General features: G+C 30.4%; 1 protein-coding gene across 1 annotated transcript; it reads left to right on the forward strand.

The window, feature by feature from the left end:
- The first annotated feature begins 4,864 nt into the window (after positions 1-4,864).
- LOC149162822 (protein NRT1/ PTR FAMILY 5.2-like) lies at positions 4,865-9,639 on the forward strand. Its single transcript, XM_089437406.1, has 4 exons — positions 4,865-4,997; positions 5,249-5,466; positions 6,395-6,957; positions 8,115-9,639. Exons 1-4 carry the CDS (start codon positions 4,892-4,894, stop codon positions 9,067-9,069), a joined length of 1,842 nt encoding a protein of 613 aa, XP_089293532.1. The 5' UTR covers positions 4,865-4,891; the 3' UTR covers positions 9,070-9,639.
- Positions 9,640-11,253: the final 1,614 nt, after the last annotated feature.

Consider the following 11,253-nt stretch of genomic DNA (forward strand, 5'->3'; position numbering starts at 1 on the left):
TCTTGAAGATGAACCATATTTGTTTGTTCGAAACGTCAATATTAGATATAATGAATGCGGTGAATCCAGAATTGTTTTTATAGCACAATGTTTTCATATCTTTGATAGAAAGTTTCGAAGTAGATTATATTGTTTTTCCATGTATTATAAAAGAAACAATACTAGTTGGAGCTAAAAATAGTAATGGACTTACACCATTTGTTGTTGAAACATAAAGAGCATGAAAAATACAATGAATACGGAAATACTTGTTGCTTCTAGCTATTCCTTGAATAATCATTTTCAGAGGATCATAGTTTCCATTATCAACATAGTGACATAACATGATGGATTTAAGACATCTGTGGTATATATCTTTAGACATAGTTACCGGAGAATCCACAGTAAAAACCATTTTCCGTCAACGTTTCAAATCCCAACTGGGATCCATCATCAAAACTATCTTGAATGATGGTAGTAGAAGAGCTTAATTGAGGTAAATAAATAGTTTTGAGGATGAGATGAATGTTAGCTTAGTTTTAAGAATTTTAGATTTGAAGAGAATTTTTTTTTTTAAAGTATCTAATCAATATTGTATTAAATTTTTTCATTAATATTAATAATAATTAATGTACTAATTATTAATCTATTAATAATAATAATTCATATTAGTACATTGTATAAATATTACAATTTTTAATGAGTTAATAATGGTAATAATAATTTATATATTAAAATTAATTAATATTGATAATATTAGTTATTAATATTATCAATATAAATATTAAAATTTTTAATAAGTTAATAACAGTAATGAACTATTAATATTAATATTAATCTTAATCTATTAATATTAAATTTATTACTATTATTAACTTATTAAAATTTTTAATCAGTTAATAATAGTACTAATAATCTATATATTCAAGTTAATAAATATTGATAATATTAGAAATCGACACTAATAATTAATAATCACTTAATAATAAATAATTAATTGAATAACCTAATAATTAATATCAAGACCTAATACTTAATAGTGATAATTACATTAGTAATCATTATTATGAACATTGACTTAGGAACTATTTACTTTTTAAAAACCGTTTAACTAACCAATAGACTTATTAATAGATCTTAATTAATATTTAATAATAATAGTTTATAATAATAGCTTATATTAGTTACTATTATTATTATTATTTTAAATGTTGTAGATGTAAATGATGTAATTACAAACTAATAATTATTATTGTTATTATACTTAAATTGTTATAGCACAACTACTAACTATTAGAAAGGAAAATCTACCTACTGATGCTATACCTGAGGAGTATTGGTGACCTTAATTTTTCTGATTAAGGGCATCCAACTTCCACTAATCTCAATACCATTGTCTCTGTTGAAATTCTGTTGATGTTTGATAATTTCAAGAGCTTCTCTAATCTTTCGCCTATGATGATGTTCTTCCCTTGCGATAATTGAGGCGCGTTCCAAGCAGACATGGTGTTTAGTTTTAGAAGAGTGTTCTGCCAAGGCCGAAGTATGAGATCTTTCATTCCTAATATCAACTCCATGTTCCTTGAGTCTTGTCTGCAAGGAGCGACCTGTGTCCCGAATGTTGCTTTTTCCACACGAACAGTCTATTTTATAGACTCCCTTAAGCTGATGTCTATCAATATAATCTTTGACAGATCTCATACCCTGCCTAATAGTTTCAGGAGCTGAGAATTGCGTTACTATGTTTTTCTTTCTTAGGATTTTGGCAATCCTATCTATTACTCCATGAATATAAGGGAGAAATACCCTGCCACACTGGGGTTGGTCTTGAGCCTTAGGTTGATGAGATAACACCCTTATTTCAACTTTCTTTATGGCTCTTTTAATCTCTTTTTCTCTGTAGCCTATACTCTTAAAGGTTGAAACTAAATGCTTCTTCTCTTCATTCAGATGCTCGGGGTCAGAAATTCGAAGGGCTCTGATAGCAAGAGTGTTTAGAACACCAAACTTCTGAGCTGGGTGATGGTAGGAATCAACGTGGAGGTAGTTTTCTGTGTGGGTTCACTTCCTGAAAACCTTATGCCCTAGAGAGCCATCTTCTTTCCTGAAGATGAGTACATCTAAAAATGGGATGCTCATGTTCTCTTCTAGCTCCATAGTAAATTTTATTTCTGGAGAGATAGAAGTTAAGTGAATAAAAATCTTATCAAGCTCTGTTTTACCATGTGTCCATTTTATATTGGTGTCATCGATGAATCATTTCCACCAAGCAGGCTTCAAAGGGTATGATTCAAGGGTTTTCTTTTCAAAGTATTCCATGTATAAGTTGACCACAATTGGCGAAGGGGGTGATCCTATTGCCACACCAGGTGTTTGCTCATAATATATTCCTTGGAAGGTGAAAACACTTGATCGCAGGCAGATTTCAGCCAATTTTGCAGTTCCTCGATCAGTAGCATCTTTTATAACATGAATGGCTTCATCAAGAGGGATCTTGGTGAATAAGGACACTACGTCAAAGCTAACAAGGATGTCATCACGTTCAATCTTCTTGTTTTTAATAAGTTTGACAAAATGATAGGAGTCTTTGATGAAAGAGTCAGTATTCCCTACAAGAGGCTTAAGGATTTTAGCAACATATTTAGCAAGTTCATAGGTTGGGGAGCCAATGGTATTAACTATTGCCCTGAGAGGAACCCCTTCTTTATGGATCTTGGGTAACCCATAAATTCTTGGGATAGTTTCACACGAAGGGATTAATATTAATAAAATTTAATATTAATAGATTAATATTAATATTAATAGATTAAGATTAATATTATTTTATTAATAAATTAATATTAATATTAATAAGTCATTACTATTATTAACTTATTAAATATTTTAATATTTATATTGATAATATTAATAACTAATATTATCAATATTAATTAATTTTAATATATAAATTATTATTACCATTATTAACTCATTAAAAATTTAATATTTATACAATGTACTAATATGAATTATTATTAATATTAATAGATTAATAATTTAATATTAATACAATTTACTAATAATTAATTTTAATACATCAATTACTGTTAATATTAATGAAAAAATTTAATACAATACTATCTATTAGGTACTTAAAAAAAATAAAAAAAATAAAAAAATAAATAATTCTCTTCAAATCTAAAATTCTTAAAACTAAGCCGACATTCATCTCATCCTTCAATCCACTTTCCTCAAAACTATTAATTTACCTCAGTTAAGCTCTTCTACTACCAGCATTCAAGATAGTCCTCATGATGGACCCCAGTTGGGATTTGAAACATTGATGGAAAATGGTTTTTACTGTGGATTCTCTGGTAACTATGTCTAGACATAAAATGATATCATAAGCCCCTGTGAATGGCATGCATGATTGCTCATCAAATAACTAAGCTAAAATATTGAAGCACTCTTGTGAATCCTAGATGGATCTAGCCAACATAGATCACTCCGGGGTTTTTGTCGCGTGATCAAACTGGAACCGACCAAGCCAATTTCTCAAGAAAGCACGATAAGATATACAAACTTAGGATGCCCCAAATTCCTAGCTCCTATCCCCTTTTATAGGCTTGGTGGACTTTCTAGAAACCTTATTTTATTGTTTCCCTCAAAAAACAAAGGTGAATAGCATGGGCAAATAGCATGGTAAATATCATGGGTAGATTTTGTCCATATTGACCATATTAAGAAAAGGGAATATTACAATGTTTGCATGATCAAGGTACAAGGTGAAAATTCTAGGTTGGATGAGAGGTAGAATTTCTTGGTTATAAGGATTTTAGTTTGTAGTTATGCATTTTTTGCATGAAGGAAGATGTTCAGGACCTTAGCCGATGAAGGTTATGGGAAGTAGTTATTAAGGGGGTTTGTTAGAACATGTAACTATTACTTGTCATGAATGTGTGATCATATATTTAATTATTGAACTATTGGTGATTGTTGGTAAAGGTCTAACCTCTACTAGGAGTCTCTTCCTATTAGTTAGGAGGTTGTTGAAGCCTAATAGGATGAGAGATGCTCTCCAACCATTTAGCTTCCTATATTGACTATGGTTGAGATATTGTCTAAAATATGTGATCCTCTCCATGATAGTTTCCCTACCTTGAGATAGCATTTCATATATTTGTATTTGTATAATTACATTGTAGAATAGAGTGCTCTAGGCATTTTTTTGTGTGATAAATAGTGTCTATTCTGGTATTTTATCATGTGGGGCAATGGACCTATATATGCACAAGAATTTGACTGATAAAATCTACTAATACATACATACCCTACCCCTAACTTGTAAACTCTTAAAAAAAACATATGCTCTCAATCATTTAAATGAATTTGTTCTTAATTTTGTTATTACTAATACTTTATATAATAAAATGATAAATTTCAAATAAACTTCTCAAATTTTTTTAATTTTATAAATCTTTATTGTATTTACTAATTTTATTTATATGTGTTAAAAATATTTATATAAAATTGTTTTCCAAAATGTTTTGATTATCTCTCTTTTATTTTATCTAATAAAATAAATGTTTAATAACTAAACTTAATACGTGGTTCAGTATCAAAATTAATAATAATGAAAGTGATGACAATAAAGTTAAAATCATACTGACAACAAAGCAATCTAGGAATCTGATCCGATCACTTGAAAGCATAATTGGAGGAAGTTTCAACCATGGCCGAGTTTCAACAGTTATTGATGTTATTGCAAGCTATATCGGAAGGTCTGTAAGCACTAGATTGAAAGAGAGAAACTTTATAAGAAGGAGCCAACACTATGAAGTTTGTGGTGACAATCACTCATCAAAGCTCGTAGGCTGATTAGTGCAAGCTGCATATAGCAGTGGCTGGATAAGAACTCCAAGAGAGCTCTATCATGGAGTCTCAAGGATTAATTGCCATGGATGGCTCTGTCGATCTCAAAGGCAGGCCCGTTCTCCGGTCCAAAACTGGAAGATGGAAGGCTTGTTCCTTCATAGTTGGTAAGATTTATATGCAATGCAGTGGTCTGTTTCACTTACATGCTTTCTGCTCATCAATAAAATAATTGCCAATATGTTTTTCTTCTTATTGAATACAAGTTTAATATGCTATGAGTCTTCTGTGATTGATTTCTTGTTCACAATTTGTGACGAGTGACATTTCTGGTTGGGAATCAGAAATTGGTGTTTAATTTCTTGTTGGCGGCTTAATTTGTAAATATTGACGGATTAACACTGTTTAAACATGACAGTCTATGAGGTCTTTGAAAGGATGGCTTACTATGGAATTGCCTCCAATTTGGTGATTTACCTAACAACTAAGCTGCATGAGGGAACTGTGACTTCTTCAACCAATGTTTCTAACTGGTCTGGTGCCATTTGGATGACTCCTGTTATCGGCGCATATATTGCAGACACTCACTGGGGACGCTATTGGACATTCACAGTGTTTTCATTTGTTTATATACTGGTATGTAACTCGTTTCTCTGCTTCCATCCATAGTTCTGAGTAACTAAACACATTCCCTTTTTTTGTCATCATATTTGAAATATATAAGTGTTTTTACAACAGTATTTTAGTTGGAGAAATTTTAAGAATGAAAATATATTTTAATTTTATGTAATCTTTATATATAATTTAGGCCATTTTTACAGTAAAACAATTCCATAGTATAAATTATGCACCAATAGTTTTTTTTAAAAATGGAAATAATATATTTTTTTAAACATGAAAAATTAGCCCAATTACAAATATTAACCCTTTAAAATTTTATCAGTTGTTTTTGATGAGATTTTTTAGAAGTTTTTCAGGTGGGTTTTACTGGTCTAATTTCTCTAAAATTTCACAGGAATTTATTGAAATTACAAGCTTGAATTTACCGAAATCACAAGCTTGATAGGTAACCCTTGCATAATCTAAGTGCCCTTAAAATTTTTCAAGGTGCTGAATCCATATATACAGTCAAAAACCAGTTTAAATAACAGAAATCAAGATTTCACCTCAAATTTTCCCCGGAAAATCTAAAAATCACACTAAAAACAATCTAATAACAAAAAATTTATATAATATAAATTATTTTGATCAAATATTTATAAATCTATTATACTAAAATTTTAGAATCAACTTTTTGGGCAGCATGGCTCATCATCAAGATTGAAAGACGAGAAATAACCATATAAGTAGATAGCGAGGAAATTCTCATCTTTTAATCTTGATGGTGAGCCTGGCTCGAAAAGTAAATTCTTCAGTGTGATGCGAGGAATTTCTCATCTTTTAATCTTGATGATGAGCCTGGCTCAAAAAGTAAATTCTTCAGTGTGATGGATTCAAAAATATTCCAGCAAAACAAGTAGCGTCTAAGTTCATTTACGTAGTTACCTGTTGTTGTATTTGACAGGGGATGGTGATTTTAACATTGGCGGTTGCGTTGCCATCTCTGAAACCACAAGAATGCCAACCGAGCTCCGACTTATGTAAGAAAGCTTCCAGCCTACAGGTTGGGATTTTCTACTTTGCTTTGTACGTTCTCGCTTTGGGCACTGGCGGTACAAAGCCCAACATCTCCACCATAGGTGCAGATCAGTTCGATGAATTTGATCCCAAAGAGAAGCTTCAGAAGGCCTCCTTCTTCAATTGGTGGATATTTAGTGTGTTTTTGGGAATGCTGTTTGCAGATAGTTTTCTGATATACATCCAGGATCGCGTGGGATTCACCGTAGGTTATGCGATTCCCACGGCGGGATTGATTATATCTCTCGTACTATTCTTAATTGGTACTCCATTTTACAGACACAAAGTACAGAATGGAAATCCATTCAATCGGATGGCTCAGGTAATTATTGCAGCAGTTCGTAAATGGAAAGCTAATGTGCCATCAGATCCCACCAAGCTTTATGAGATTGACCCCAAAGAGTATGTTGCTAAAGGCAGATTCCCCATTTCTCATACTCCGGTTTTGAGGTGAGTTCAACAAGGACTAAATTTAATTTTCAGTTTGATTATTTTTTAGTAGACAAACCCTGGTTGAAATTATTGAAATCAATCATCTTTAATTTATTTTTGGGTCTCCTTTGGTTTTTTGAAACTTCGATAATATTACAGTCACAACCATCTTTATTGTTTTAAAGTCATTTTTATGTTAGAAGTGTTAGCATCATTTCTCAGGTTGTTTTCTCCATAGGATTATTTTTATAATAATAATATAATTAGTTTAATAGGTTATTATTATTATAATATAATTAATTTTTGTTTTCATGAAATGTATTTAGTTTTAGTATTCATATATTTGGTGTATAATATTATTTATAGGGTTTATAATATTAATTTTTGAGTTTAATATAAAAGTCTTGAGTTTAGAATCATGGTTAATGATGATCCAATGTAATGTTATTCTAAAGATTATCTCAATATGAAAATTAACTATGGTCAACCATTATCAATTGTGGTCAATCATGATCCAATATCACATTGTGACAAAAATTATTACCATATAAAAATCAACCATAATAAACCACATTTTATATTATAAATCTTTAAGTTTAACCTAAATAAATTTAAAAAAACATATTTGATTTTTAAAAAAATAATTATAACAATAGATTAACCATAATTACAATAATTAATAATAATAATATTTTTATTATAATAACTATTTTTTAATATTATTATTACTATATATTTATCAATATAATATATTACTATGGTTTTTAAAAAAAATTAACAATAATTACAATAAATAATAATAATAATATTTTTATTATAATAATTATTTTTTAATATTATTATTAGTATATATTTATCAATATTAATATTAATGTCAAATCTATACTATTAATGTTTACTTATTGTTTTTCAAAAGACATTTAGTATATATATATATATATATGAATATATCAATTATGTATATATATATATATGAATATATCAATTATGTATAGATATATATATATATGAAGTTATATAATTGTCCTAAGTATAACTTAATTTGTTTTTTTCTTAGTTTTATCTATTCACTCAAAAGAAATGACTTATTTTTCTATCCAGGTTTATACAAATTAATTTTCCCCTAACTTCACTGCACTATTATTGATTCTGAATTTCCTTTTTCTACCTCACAGATTCTTAGACAAAGCAGCTATCAAGGGTGGTTCAACCAGTCGATGGAAGCTGTGTCCTGTAACCCAAGTAGAAGAAACCAAGCTGATGCTCAAAATGCTTCCAATTTGGGTACTTTTGTTCATACCAAGCACCTTGATTTCCCATGTAACCACGCTATTCGTAAAGCAGGGAACGACACTGAACAGACATATGGGTTCTCATTTTCAAATCCCTGCAGGCTCGCTCACATCATTTTTCGCTTTGTCAATGGTGGTATCCATTATAGTCTACGACAAAGTGTTAGTCAGGATTTTCCGAAGATTCACGGGAAACCCCCGAGGCGTCACGATCTTACAGAGGATGGGTATTGGCATCTTCGTCCACATGATATGCATGGCAGTGGCTTCCATAACCGATGTGAAACGGATCAGTGTTGTGAAAGCTCACGGTTTTGAACGTGACAGGAAAGCAGTATCCCCACTCACTGTTTTCATTTTACTTCCTCAGTTTTTGTTGGGAGGCATAGCAGAAGCCTTTCTTGAGACAGCAAAGTTAGAATTCTTCTATGATCAGGTGCCCGAGAGCATGCAGAGCATAGGAACTGCATTATATTGTAGTACATTAGGGATGGGGGGATTTTTAACTACTCTTTTTCTGAAAGCTACAGCTAAGATCAGTGGAAGAAAGGACCACACCAGCTGGGTCTTGAACAATCTGAATGCATCTCGTATTTATTACTATTATGCATTCATGGCTACTCTTAGCTTTGTAAATTTTATGTTCTTCCTAGTTGTCTCTCGGCTGTACGTTTACAAGAGAGAAACCAACGAGGCATTTAGCAACGACAGCCATATTGTATATCCAGGTACAGTAACAACGGAAGGTCATGAGCTGCCTGTGGATATCAAAGGTGGCGCAGAGGAAATGGAGATGAGGAAGGTAATAAACAACGTTGATCCATCGAGGGAAGTATAAAAGCCACTGGCTGGATGATGCAGGAATCTATGATATATATATAGAACAATAATATTATGTCGGTTTCATGGCGATCATTAATATTTGTAAAATACATGCTATTGGACATGCAAGTTTTTCAAATGTCAATGTGATTGAAATACCCTGTCTGGCTAGTCTTTATTTTATTTCCTATGAAGATATGAAATTGGAGTTAATAAATTGTTGGACACTTTCTGGTAAGTAATGCAGAACAAGGTTGCCCGACAGGAAGAAGGAATGGCTTCTTTTGAAATGGAATATGGTTTGCCGCTTAAAGTAAATATGAAGCTTATGTTTATGCTCAAAATGATGTCCTCCTATGGTTATAGGTGGGCCTTGCCTCGTACGCCAGAAAGAAGCGCAAAGTAGGTCAGTGAATAATGTTGAAAACAAGAAGGGCAAAGTAGGTCATTGAATATTGTTGAAAACAATATTTATATTGGTTAACTAACCCTCAAGTCTTATCCTCCATTAGCATATCGGACAATACCTTTGCAATGTCGTGCACTTCGAACTCTTCAGCCAGTAAACATGCTAATTAATCCTTAAAACGTTGTACTAATGGGAAATTTGAAAAGACGGTATGTTTCTTAGTTTTGGAGTTAGTTTTGGAGCTTGTTATCAGTATTAAAATTTGGAGTTGTTTTTAGTGTGATATTTTGGACTTTTCGGTTCTAGAATTTGGTGAAAAAATTTGAGGTGAAATTTTGGTTTGTGTTATTTAAACTAGTTTTTTTACTATACATATAGATTCAGTGCCCTGAAAAACACCTAAGGCACTTGGAATGCAGAGGATTACCCGACCAAAAAAACCCACCATAAAAATTTCCAAAAATTCACACTAAAAACAACTCATTAATTCATTAAACTCTGTATTTCTCTTGGCCTTAGAGCTTGTTATCACTTCTAAGATTCAACCCATAATCATCATCAGAAGAAGTCTCTTCACTTTACTTATCATAATGGGCATCTATGGGAAGTTACTTATCATAACACTTATGAGCATCTATGGGAAGTTGGAGGGTTGATCATTAATTAAATGGAAATTTTGAAGTTTCAGTTATATATTCATTATATATTAATGATTAGATTTTCATCATAATTAAATTTATAAATGTATGAAAATGATAAAATTAATATAATATAGAATGATTTATAGATAAAATGATTTTTTTTTAATTTTTTAATTTTTTTGGAAATTTAATTATATAATTTCAAGCAAATTTGTGAGTTATTATTTAAAATACATTTTTAAAAAATCTGACTAAACAATTATACAAATTCAAGCAAGCTTGTGATTTGCTATTATTTAAATTACATTCTTGAATGATTAAATACATTGTTATAATTTGTCAATGAAATATACTTAAATATTCATAATATACAGATGAAAATTAAGATTTAACTCCCCTAAACTTATGTTGATTGCTAATTCTCAAAATATTCTAAAATAAAACAAACATAAATGCGGTCAAATAATTAACAATACCCATATCCAACAAATTTCCAAATATTCTTAAAAAAAAATACTCTGATACCCTGGTTAGGCGCACCAAGACATCCATGAAATTCATTTCACTTTCGTACTTTTGGCAGTTTATCACATTTAACAAATATTATTGCAGAATCGACGTATATGGCGGTGCTGGGCCCTTCGTTGCTCCTTGTTTTACTTGGCCTTCCACAGCTTTCACGTCTCCGTTGGTAATAGCTCTGAAATATGTTCCGTCCTCCGGAGGGTGGAATGATAAAGATATAATAAAGGGTTATAACAAGAAATTTAGGCTTAAATCACGTTCAGATATAATAAAGGGTTTTAAAAAGAAGCAATGTTTATAATTGTGATATTATATATCATCATATTTTTCATTTTCATTTTGTTTCTATTTACTTTTGAGGTGTAAAAATTAGTAATATCATCATCACGGAATATATTGTTTACTTGATTTGATATTAAACAACATAACTTCATCAATCGTTTTATTTATCACATTTCTTAACGTATAATTTTTACTAATCATTTAATTTTATGTTATATATAAATTCCTTCCTATTACGATTTTTTTTTTAATTTGTTTATTTATAAATTTATAATTTTTTATTTTTATTTTTAAATATTATTAAATAACTATGAAATATAATAATTAATTTTATGAAATTAAT

This window comes from Pinus tabuliformis, chromosome 5_2 (assembly GCF_031772625.1).
Source record: "Pinus tabuliformis cultivar Carrire ecotype Pingquan chromosome 5_2, CPIR1, whole genome shotgun sequence".
In the NCBI taxonomy this organism is placed as follows: domain Eukaryota; kingdom Viridiplantae; phylum Streptophyta; class Pinopsida; order Pinales; family Pinaceae; genus Pinus; species Pinus tabuliformis.

What these genes read in the sequence shown, in the direction of transcription:
- LOC149162822 (XM_089437406.1), top strand. Translation starts at nt 4,892, where the DNA reads ATGGAGTCTCAAGGATTAATTGCCATGGATGGCTCTGTCGATCTCAAA. An exon ending in GGCTTGTTCCTTCATAGTTG is followed by an intron (nt 4,998 to 5,248) that starts GTAAGATTTATA and finishes TAAACATGACAG; the next exon opens with TCTATGAGGTCTTTGAAAGG. An exon ending in TTTCATTTGTTTATATACTG is followed by an intron (nt 5,467 to 6,394) that starts GTATGTAACTCG and finishes TGTATTTGACAG; the next exon opens with GGGATGGTGATTTTAACATT.